Source organism: Nicotiana tabacum, chromosome 11, assembly GCF_000715075.1.
Source record: "Nicotiana tabacum cultivar K326 chromosome 11, ASM71507v2, whole genome shotgun sequence".
NCBI lineage: Eukaryota > Viridiplantae > Streptophyta > Magnoliopsida > Solanales > Solanaceae > Nicotiana > Nicotiana tabacum.
The window spans coordinates 65,840,517-65,852,933 of record NC_134090.1 but is presented as its reverse complement, the minus strand read 5'-3'; the positions used below and the strand labels follow the sequence as shown (position 1 = coordinate 65,852,933).

General features: G+C 35.5%; 1 protein-coding gene and 1 long non-coding RNA gene across 2 annotated transcripts; one reads left to right on the top strand and one right to left on the bottom strand.

The window, feature by feature from the left end:
• Positions 1-2: 2 nt before the first annotated feature.
• LOC107792327 (uncharacterized) lies at positions 3-3,459 on the bottom strand. The gene is made up of 2 exons (XM_016614536.2): positions 711-3,459; positions 3-629 (listed from the first exon to the last, which is right to left on the bottom strand). Exons 1-2 carry the CDS (start codon positions 3,340-3,342, stop codon positions 217-219), a joined length of 3,045 nt encoding a protein of 1,014 aa, XP_016470022.2. The 5' UTR covers positions 3,343-3,459; the 3' UTR covers positions 3-216.
• A 3,663-nt stretch (positions 3,460-7,122) lies between these two features.
• Positions 7,123-12,132, top strand: LOC107792326 (uncharacterized). Its single transcript, XR_012696575.1, has 2 exons — positions 7,123-8,179; positions 11,892-12,132. It is a non-coding gene; the product is annotated as an uncharacterized LOC107792326 (long non-coding RNA).
• Positions 12,133-12,417: the final 285 nt, after the last annotated feature.

The following is a 12,417-nucleotide window of genomic DNA, read 5'->3' as shown; positions in this document are numbered from 1 at the left end:
TCTTATATGAATGGTATGTTATTGACAAATGGGAAATCATTAGGCTAGAGAAAATATTGGGTGGTATTCATACAATTTCCTCTTCTCTAATATCGATTACAGAAAATGGAAAGAAGAAAAGGAAGGAAAGAGACTCTTTACATTTTGACTCTTGAACATGAAGATATACTATATATTGAAGAGGAAAAGAGAGATAAGAAAAAAGGTTTTTGGTACTTATAGAAGGCCTACAACTGGTGAATGTACAAAAATTAACTTGTCTTTGTTAGCACTACTAGTATAACCCCAATTTTGGCAAATGCTTTTCCTTCTTGGTTTTGCCTCTCCAAGCATAGTTATAATGTCTCTCATGGATGGCCTTTCTTTTGGAAGCTTTGCAGTGCAAAGAAGTGCAATCTTTAGAACAAGAAGCATCTCTTCTTGAACATGTTTACATTGACCAGCTACATCATGATCTAATGCTTCTTCTGATGCCTTGTTGTTCACTTTCCTTCTAACCCATTCTACAATGTCAATGGATTCTCCAAAAGAAGAGTCTAATGGCATTTTTCCGGTCAGAAGCTCCAAAAGCACTACCCCATAACTGTATATGTCGCTCTTCTCATCAACCTTCAATGTGTATCCATATTCTGCCAAAACAAAAGAGAAAGAAAAATGAATGTCTTAAAATATGAAATAAAATCATTTTAAGGTTCAAGAATTTTTTTTACCTGGTGCTATATAGCCATATGATCCTGCTACCATAGAGACAGTCTCATTCTTGTGAAGCATCATTCTCGCCAAGCCAAAATCTGCAATTCTTGCCTCAAAATCTGAATCAAGAAGAATGTTGCTTGACTTGACATCCCGATGTATGACTGGTGGATGGCAATCATGGTGAAGGTAAGCGAGGCCATGAGCAACACCAAGAGCAATGTTGTATCTCGACAACCAATCCACGAGCATTTTTGCAGCTTGTTTCCCATGTAAAGCAGCTCCAAGATTTCCATTAGGCATGTATTCAGATAACATCATGACATCAGTCTCATTGTGAAGATAGCCTAATAGCCTAACGATGTTCCTGTGACGAAGCTTCCCTAAAAGATCTACCTCTGCAAAGAGTTCTTCTCCTGCTTCAATGTCCCCATTTGTTCTCCATAACTTTTTAACTGCTACAACAGAATGTGGCCTCTGAATCTCAGCCTTGTAGACAATTCCATTGCCACCAATGCCTATCACATTTGACTCCTTTAGGCAAGTCAGAATATCAGAACTTGTGAAGTTAATCCTCTGAAATGCTACTAGCCTCCAAGGCCATTCTGAATTGTTCTTGCTGAACCGAAAATCTTTGAAGAAGCTGTTGCACAAGTACCATCTGTTATACATTGATCTTCCTGCTAGAACCATGATCCCAACAGCTATGATAACCGAGATCCCAACAATAAATCCCACGATTATGTGATTCACACGAGTCTTCCTCACGTTTGAAGTGGTGATTAGATTTTGAGAACACGGTGGAAGTATGCCACCACAAAGTCCAGCATTGCCTATTAGATCATTGGGATTAATGGTCATTAATATCCCATTGCTTGGAACTGGACCCTCAAGTTTGTTGTATGACAGATTAAGCATTTCTAGAGCTGGAGAACTACCAAAGTCCATTGGTATTTTTCCAACTAGGGAGTTGTTTGATAAATCAAGAATAGATAAAGTTGGCAATGTGGCAATGTGAGTTGGGATTTCACCACTGAATTGATTGTTGCTAAGATTAAGATTCACAAGCCTTTCACATGAAGCAATACTTTGAGGAACTTTCCCCGTGAAATGGTTGCTCGAAAGATCAAGCGACGAAAGGGATGGACAATCTTGGAGTTGGTCAGGAATGTTTCCTTTAAGATTGTTATTGGAGACTGCAAAGGTTTGCAGGCTAGGAATAGACAAAATGCTAGATGGCAAAGATGATTCAAGGTGGTTCGAGGAGACATCGATAAAAGAAAGTGTAGAAGACAAAGTGAAATCCTCAGGAATTTCACCAGTAAGATTGTTATTAGCCAATTCCAATCTTTGAAGCTTAGGAAGAGTTCCAAATCCAATTGGGATTACACCTGAAAGAAGATTATTTTGGATTCTAACTCGGATGAGTGAAGAACAATTAGAGAGGCCTAATGGGATTGGTCCAGAGAAAGAATTGTTAAAGAGAATAAGCTTTGTTAGATTGCCAGAATCACACAAACCAAGAGGGATCTCACCTGTCAAGAAATTAGAAGAAACATCTAACCATTGCAAGGGAGATTTTTCCCCAAGATTCATAGGCAAAGAACCGTTTAAAGAATTTTGCCATAGTTCAAGTATCTCAAGATTTTCTAACCCACCAAGCTTTGTTGGAATAGGACCACTTAAGTTATTGCACATGAGATTTAGCAGCTGCAAATTCTTCAAACCTGCTAACTCATTCGGAATCTCCCCTGAAATGTTGTTATCAGAAAGATCCAAGTAAACTAAAGATGTAATATTTCCAACTTCAGCTGGAATCTTCCCTTCAAAACTATTCTGATACAAATACACAGTGGTCAGATTCTTCAACTTGCCTAATTCAGCTGGAATTTGACCACTTAAACTGCCAACAGCCAAGTCAAGATACTGAAGACTACTTAGATTACCAAACTCAGCTGGAATTGAACCTTCAAACTGATTGTATCCAAGAATTATAGTCTCTACAGCTTTCAATTCACCGAGCTCCCGAGGGATCTCTCCTGTAAGATTATTCCCTGATAGTCCAAGAAACTTCAAATTCTGAAGTTTCTTGAACGATAAAGGGATTGAACCTTCGAAGAAACTCCCTCGAAAATCCATGATTTCGAGCAATGTAGCATTGCCAAGATCCTGAGGGAGAAACCCCTCAAAGTTATTGCTAGAAGCATTGAGATATCTTAATCCAGAAGCCATTCCAAGACCTGAAGGGAACTTGCCAACAAAGTTATTTTGGTTCACATCAATGCTCTTTAAAGAAGTCAGATTGGCCAATGACTTTGGCAATGCAGTGGAGAAATCATTGCAACAAAGATTTAGTGAAGACAAACTCTTTAGCCCTTGAATTTGATCTGAAACTCTGCCACTGAGATTCATGTTTGACAAATCAAGATTATCTACAAAACCTTTGGAGTTGCACAAGACACCAGTCCATTTACAATGAACAGAACTTGAACTTGAGTTTCCATTGTTTGGCAAATTCCAGTCTTTGAGGTGATCCATTGGATCAACAAGACTGGACTTTAGTGCTAACAATGTTGAAACTTCATCACCATTTGATGAAACAATGAAAAAACCAATGAAAAATAACAAGAAAAAGAGATGATTTTTCATGGTTTGATCTTTTCACTAATTTTCTTCTCTGTGTTAATTCAGTTGTACAACATTCTTTTTTGGTTCTTGAGAACAAACTAATATGAAAGTGACCAAAATAACTTATACTACTATTTCATAAGAAGTAGTGTTAATCAGTTAGTTATCATGATTAACTAAAAATGGGACCCATATCTATCTGTATGCATGTTTTTTTCTTTTATTTCATTTTTGAGGGGTAGGGGGTGGGGCTAGAGAGTAAGAATGTAATGATTAGACACTAATGAAGGGGGATTAGTAATTAAATAATAAATATAATTGGGGAGTTCGTGAGGTCTTGGGAAATGGGATCTGAACCAGCTATTGATTTGTAGCTAATGACTGTAAAGGTTTTGGAGTTATTGAGAATGGAACCGACATTAAAACATGGGAAGGAATGTGTTTTCAGTGATTATTTTACCTATTTATGAAAAACATAATATTAACTTGTTTTGGTTGTTTTGTACTTTGTCTCATAATTGTTCAAAGGTCAAACCATTCTGAATGACAGTCAGTTTTTTTTTTTTTTTTTTTAATTCTATGTCGATAAATACTATATATCACTGCACTGCTCTTTCAGTTTCTGTCAGTGCTGTGGTCTGTTTGGAAGAGAGTTGTGAGGAGCATAGTTTAATCAAATTCTGCTTTTATTTTCCCCTCATTTTAGACCTAAGGAAATTCTACTTTTAGCTAGCGTTGGGCCTTAGATTTGGTTAAATTTGAAATACTGAATTTTTGAAGATGAGAAGAAAAATAAGTTTTGAAATTTGAAATTATGTTTGAACATGCATTTTTTTCGAAATCAGCATTTATTCATAATTTTGAAGATGCATTTTGGGAATTTTCGAAAATTTGAAAAACTCCAAAAAGCTGTTTTTCAAAATTTTTCACTCAAATCGCTCATAAACTTTAAAAACAACCAAATATTATATTCATGTCCAAACATAACTCTAATTTCAAATACCATTTTCACTTAAAAATTATTTTTGGACCCTGTTTTGGAATTTTACTATTATTATGTCCAAACGCACACTAAAGTTGTCTTTGGGATTTGAAGTTTGAAAAAAAAGCTCTCAAATTTTATGGCCAAACGAGAGAGAGCTAATAGTATCTTTTGTTTTTAATGGTTGATTAAAATTTACTTCCTTCGTTCACTTTTACTTGTCCACTATACTATAATATATATTCACTTTTGCTTGTCTATTTTAGTAAATCAAGAGAAAGACAATTTTTTCCGTTTTATCCTTATCATTAACTACTCATTCTTCAAATTATTTCCCAAAACTTTTTGAAATGCTATCATTATTATGATAAAACTAAAACTGTAAAATACATACTTCATTTTTTTAAAGGAGTACAAAGTTAAAAGTGGACACCTAAACGTGAATAAAGGAAGTAATGGTATAAAAATGTAATGCTTTTACTAGTGATAGGTGATTAGTGAGTTGTGAAGAAGGACAAGATTACTCAAGGGCAACCATGAATAATGCTATTTACTCAAGATTTTTTGTAAGTAATACCGCCTTTAGGTATGACTCAATATGTTGGGTACGAGGGCATAGAGATGTTAAAATTTTACTTTTTATCTCAAATTGATGTTTACTTTGCATTATTTTTAAGTAGTCAATCTAATTTTTCTATACACATATACATACATACCTATAGATGTTTGAATTTTTTTATATATTGTATAGGTGTCTCCGTACACGGAGAGTAGAAAGTAACATGATTGTACTCTTTTTAATGTATCTATATCAATTTTTGTTTTCAGAAAACTTCCTGTTTGTTCGCATTTTCAAATAGTAATACAACTAAAAATATCTTCTGAAGTATTTAATCCATTAAAAAATATTCAAGAAAGAAAGTAAAATTTCAAGGTTAAGGCCGTGTTTGGTATGAAGAAAAATATTTTCCGCCAATTTTTCCATGTTTGGTTGGCTTAAATGTTTTAAAAAATATTTTCCTTATGAACTCGTTTTTTTCCTTATCAAGAGAAGGGAAAACATTTTCCAAAACTCCTTCTCAACTTTCTCCACCCTCACTAACCCACCCCACACCCTCACACCACCCACCCAACCCCACCCCACCCCTCTCCAAAAACTTCTCTTTTTATTTATTTATATATTTCATTTTTTTTCCATCACCATCCCTCCTCCCCCTCCCCCCCCCCCACATTCTTTTTTTGGTAAGTTCAAATTTTTGTTTTTTCCGTTTTTCTGCCCCATCCATCCCCCACTTTGCCAACCCCTCCCCCACCACACCCGCACAATTTTTTTTTGTAATTTCAAATTTCTGTTTTTTCGTTTTTCTGAACACTCCTTCCCCTCCCCCCCAGAATTTTTTTTTTATTATATATATTTTCAGTTTTAGTTTTTTCATCTTTCGGTTTACAGGTTCGAAATTTTACAAGCTCCAAAGTTATGAGTTCGAAGGTTTATGTGTTTGGAAGTTTACGGGTTTAGAAATTATAAAGTTTACGGATTCGAAAGTTTAGCAGTTCGGAAGTTTATGAAATTTGTGGGTTCGGAAGGTTGTTGGTTCGAAAGTTTATGGCTTCATGTTTATTGTATCTAAATTATTTATGAATACTCTTGAAAAGTTATTTTCCTTAATTTGCGTACCAAACACCGAAAAATGAATAAGATTACTACTTGTTTTTCAAGAAAACATTTTCCACGGAAGACATTTTCCGTTATACCAAACACACCCTAAATCTTTTTCTTTTTTCTTTTTCTTGCTCATTGACAATTTCGAAGTGTCAAATAGTTTAAATATTGAGCGGTAAAATTAAAGACTGAAAGCACCAAATAACGAAACGAGAGAAAATAATTCATAAATTTAATGCAACAATTTCAGTTTTATGGCAGTTAAGTTAACAAAAACTGCGTTCCTTTTCGCCCGTCGGTAATAGTGGTTAGTGGTAGACTATATTAATAAAGCATTATACTCATAGAACAAACTGAAATAAACAAATTCAAGTGGAATCCAAAAATAAAATAAAATAAGTGACCCTAATCAAATGGCTGTAATGTAATCTAAACATGTTAGTGCATGTACAATGGTTGGAAGTATCTCTTCATTAGTGTACTTTTTAATAACATTTTCACATATATACCCATATAAAATAATTTGTAATGACTATCTATTATATGCAAAAATAAAGAGAGAAAATTAATAATTGTCCGAGTACATAAAAACAGCATTCCTCCAAATAATGACATGACTAATTTTGCACAGTTTACTTGGTAATCACATGGACCCATCTGGCAAAGTGAATCTTAATTAATTTATACTTTGTTTTATTTACATGACAATAATCTGCAAGTTCTTGAAAAGGTTGATATGTGTGATATGATATGTTAATAAATTAAATAAATTCATTTCTCTCTCTAAAGAAAAAGGTTGGAAGCCATGTGAAGAGGGCCTGAAGTTGCAGCAGCAGCTTCCTCTTGGGAATGAATGATTGAATGAAACTATGCATATCCCATTGCATTATTGGAGGGGACACTTATTAGACCCACATTTGCCACACTCAAACAATACATGTTTTTTAAAAATAAAAAGAACAAAAAGATCAAGAAAAATCAATCCTTTTTGTTTCAAGGGAAAAGAAGAAGAGAAAAACATATTATGCTATTATTGAAGCAATAGTAAGAATTCATGAGGTGGAGCATTAGGTATCCCCACATGGCTTTATACCAAAGCCACCATCAAGACTTCATCATTGACCCAATTATTTGAGATAAATATATCCTTCTTAGTAATTCCTTTTTTCTTCTCTTTAAACCTTCTTTTATCTTTTCAGCATTAGACTTATTAAAATTAATAATATATCTGACTTTAATATACATATGATTATTAAGGTATTGACTTTAAATATGAACAACAAATAATTAAGACTATTTTTTTTCTCGCATACGAAATATATAATCTATTTGTATAACTAAAACTTATAAATATAGAATTTTTAAAATGATAATTACGTATTTTATTAATAAAATATTAAAGAAAATCTTAATTTATGGTGATGTAGAGCTATTTGTTTGATGAAATACACTCTAAAAGCTAGCGACGTTGATTGTGAGCAATGATGATTGTAAGGTGATAGTGTGGTTGTAGTTAGTCGAGGTGACTGATGATGGCGGTTGTGCGGTAAGGGCTGATGGTTATATGGTGGTGCTAGAGGCAGGGGCGGAGCTACGGTAGAGGGTGCGGGTTCGGGCGAACCCAGTGACTTTTTCCGAGACCCTGTATTTGTATTGAAAAATTTACTCTTTATATATAAATATATCCTACCGAACCCAGTAACAAAATGTGTCTGGGTTCAATGGTAAGAGTTTTGGGTTTGCTCGGAGAGCACAGGGGTTCGAATCCTGCTTATCCTGCTTTACGCGGGTAAGAGTTTTCTTGTTTTTTACATCGTGGCTGTTTCCTCTCCAACAACAAAAACACTATTTTCCACCGTTAAAGAGCCTTCTTACTCAATTGAAAACCAATAGCTTTTCTCCATGAAAGTTGTTCTCAAACTCCAGTTCCAAAACACCTCAAACTTCAGCTACAAAACTCCATTAAACTCCCACAAAAATCAGCAAAAATCAGCTCCCAAAACCCCTTTTACACCAATAGTGGGAGAGGAGTGGTTGTGAGGAAAGCTGGGTTGAACTTAGGAGGGAGGAAAGCGGAAGCAGAGAAGATGTTTGGGTTAATGGATGAGTTCTTGAAGAATGATGCAGTTAGTTTACAAAAAGATATTCTTGATCATGTTGAATTTACTGTTGCTCGATCAAGATTCAATTTTGATGATTTTGAAGCTTACCAGGTACTCCCATTTCCCGATTTATTTGACATTTGTTCAAAGGTGTAAAAATTGCACAACATACTCATTTTTGGCATTTGGGTCTCGTTTAACTGCATCATCCCTTATTCTTGATTTGCTTATTTGTTGGAATAGAGTCATGTTTCACTTACTGCTAGAATTATACCTTTATTAAGAAGAAAATCTTCATATGTCTACAGTAGAGCTACAGTAGAAGAAAATCTAGTGACTTTTTTCGAGACCCTGTATTTATAATTTAGAACCCATACACTTATAATCCTAGCTCTGCCTCTGGCTAGAGGTGAGGATTGCATGGTGGTAGCAGTTAGTGCAGAAGGTTGTTGTTGTTGGTGGCTAGCAGCGGGAGTGGTTGGCAGTGGCTATGGAGGTTGTTGAGAGTAATGATGGAGGTAGTTGTTATTCCTAGTGGTGGTTGGTTGAGGCAGTGGTAAGTGGTTATGATGGTGGAGGTGATTGGTGGTATCGGTGGAATGTGTGGCTCTGTCAGTGACAATAGTTATTAGTGGTGGTTGATAGTGGTGATCGTATGCTGGAGGTTAGTGATACAACTTATATGTTATAATTGATATTGTAGCTTTAGAAAGTTACGTTCGAAAGAAGAATTTTACATGGACAATAACTTAATGATCATAAAATTATGTATACAATCTAAATAACTCACACCAGTTAAAATCGAGTAAGTATTTGGAAAAGGAAAAATACAAATGCATCTAATGCAAAATTTGAGTGATTTAGATTCATATCTTCATTAAGTGAAAAACAAACATGCCCCAAATGGAACTCATGATTTCTGCTTGGAATTACACCCGTAACCTTCACCCTACTATTTAAGCAATATTCAAATTAAATTTTCAAATTATTTAACTTGTAGGTTATAGCTATGGTGTTGGCAAACTTCAGATACGAGCTTGCGTGTCATCTCTCATTTCTTTTTCTCCTTCTCCCCAGTTGTTATACAACTATGAATTAACAACTTAAATATTGCATATGCCAGTGAAACAAGAAACTCCAATCAAAACACTCAAGTACTAGTTCTCCGATTCCCAGACTCGTTGAATAAATTGACATTCCCCTTATTTCTTGAACACCCTATCATGCATGTAAGAAAATATGAATTAAAGAAAACAAAAAGAAAAGAAAAAAGAGTGGAGAAACAGGATGATAAATTGAATTTCTAAATAAACACATATATCTCCTCTCTCTCTCTCTCTCTCTCTCTCTCTCTACCCGATAGGTCATTTTTAGTTTTAGCGTTCATTTCTGTGTTTCGAGACCTCGAATAGCTCCGTTTAGCCCTTATATATATATACAGACACACTCGATAGGTCATTTATAGTTTTAGCCTTCATTTCTGTATTTTGAGACCTCGAATAGCTCCGTTTAGACCTCCTCGACTTGCGTGGACAGTCTATGTCCTTTTCCGGAAAATTTATGAGAAAAAATTGAAGAAAATGTGAACATTAGCTTTAAAAAATAATTTGAGTTGACTACGGTCAATATTTTATGCAAACGGACCCAGATCAGTATTTTGACGGTTCGGCGGGTCCGTATCGTGATTTGGGACTTGGGCGTATACCCAAAATTGAATTCGAAAGTCCCTAACTTAATTTAACATAATTTGTTGAAAATTTATAATTTGAAGGTTTAAAGAATTCCTAAGTTTGACCATAGGTTAACTATTGCTAACGAGTTCAAATTTTGATTTCGGAACTCAAAATAGGTTCATTTCACTATTTATGGTTCATCTGCAAAATTTGGTGCAAAACGGAGTTGATTTGACGTGATTCGGACGTCCGGTTGTAAATTTGGAAGTTCTTAAGTCTTTTTTTGAAAATTTCATTCATTTTGATGTCTGATTCGTAGTTCTTGGTGTTATTTTGGTATTTTGACTGCGAGAGCAAGTTCATATGATGTTATTACATTTGTGTGCATGTTTGTTTGAAGCTCGAGGGGCTCGGGTGAGTTTCAGATAGGCTGCGAATCGATTTTTGGACTTGGATAGCTACTGGTTTGTTGTTGCTGGTTTCTGTCACTTTGTGTTTTGCGATCGCGAGCGAAGGGGAAACTGGGACAGGGGTGGAGTTCCTTCATCACGAACGCGATGGCTTTGTCGCAAACGTGAAGCACTGGGGGGGTTTACCCTTCGCATATGCGACCAGCCTCTCGCGACCACTTAGGGTTATGAGGCCTGGGAGGGGAGCTGAACTGTTACTCTTCACGAATGTGACATCAGGACCGCGAATGGGAAGGCAGGTGGGAGTAAGCCTTTGCGAACGCAAAGGCCTTTGGCCGTTGTTGCTTTGCGATCGTGTCAAGTGTCTCGCGAACTCGATGAACACCTGGCGCCTAATCTTTTAAACTTCTAAAAATCGGGATTTAACCCATTTTTCACCATCTCCACATTAGAGCTCGGCCTAAAGGCAATTTTGAAGAAGAATTTCATCCCCACTTCATATGTTAGTATATTTTAACTCGTTTTTTTTTTCATTTTCATCAACATCCATTGATTTCTATCCTTTAATCTATACTCTTTCATGGTAGAAATTAGGGATTTGAGTAGAATTGGAGATTTTTATAAAATTGAGATTTAGACCTCAAATTAAGGACATATTTCGAAACTAAATACATAATCGGGCTTAGGGGTGAATAGGTAATTTGGTTTTGGTCCGAATCTCAGGTTTTGACTAAGCGGGTCTGGGATGGACTTTTGTTGACTTTTTCCAAAATCATTAAAAATTAAATCTTTTTCACTCGTGGGTAGTTTCTAAAGCTTATTTTGAATTCTTTGAACTATATTTGGTTAGATTTAATTGGTTTGGAAGCAAATTTTAGAGGAAAGACCCCGGTTGAGCTTTGATTTGATTGCGGATGGTTAACCTTGACTTGATGGATTATGACTTGTTAGTATATTTTCTACGTGTTTAATGTGTGGGAATAACGTATATGTGAGGTGACAAATACTTATGCATTGTTGTTGGGTTAAAGAATGCGGGTGGAACTTATTTTCTTGTGTTTTATTGCATTATTAATTATGATATCCATGCTTAAATTAGGTTATTACTTCTTTGATTATTCCATCAATATTTATTTCTTATTTCGTAATTGTTGAGTATTTCGAAAGTTGAAGTTTGGTATCTTGGTATCATATTTGACGTTAAATACATTCTCACCCTTATTTATTTCCCGAATTCATATTATCTTCATCACATGGTAAGGAAGAGTGTAAAAGCACGAAGGGTGATGCCGTACCATTGCATTTATATCATTTATTGATTAATACATAGTGAGGAAGAGAATAAAAGCACGAAGGGTGATGCCGTGCCATTTATCTCATTTATTCATTATTATATGGTGAGGAAGAGAGTACAAGCACGAAGGGTGATGCCGTGCCATTCTTCTCATTTATTCATTAGTTCATTGGTTTATCTGATTTCATTGGTTGATGATTTATTTGACTACTACATGATTTCATACCTGTCGCCGTTATAGTATTTCCCCCTTTTGCATGTCCCATCCTAGTTTGTATGTTGTTATTCTCTCTTATTGTTATTGCTGCGTATATATACTTGTACATGTTTAATTACGTAGGTGTCCTATTATAGCCTCGTTACTACCTCGTCGAGGTTAGGCTCGACACTTACGGAGTACACTGGGTCGGTTGTACTCATACTACACTTCTGCACTCCTTATGCAGATTATGGTATTGGTCCCAACAGTGCATGAGGTGCATCAGATCCTTGCATACGAAGACTTGAGGTAGATCTGCTAGCGTCCGCAAACCTTGAAGTCCCCTTCCTCTTCCCTTTTTTACTGTTCATATCTTTCGAAACAGTTGGATTAGAACTTCTAGTTGCTCCTGTATTTGTGACTCGGGATCTTTAGGAGTAAATATGATCACATGACTTATGTTGGTACTGTATCAGATTGAGTTTTTATTTCTCATTGTGTACCATTATTGTGTTTAAACTGTTAAAATCGACTATTTAATTATCTCATGTCGACTTGCCTAGCAAGTGGATATTAGGCGCTATCACGACCTCGAGGTTGAGATTTCGGGCCGTGACAAGTTGTTATCAAAGAACTAAGTTTTCTAGGTCTCACGAGTCATGATCAAGCTTAGTAGAGTCTGGAGGATCGGTACAAAGACTTCTGTACTTATCTTCTCGAGGCTATGGAGTTTAAGAAAAATTTCACTTCTTTACTTCTCTATCATGTGATTT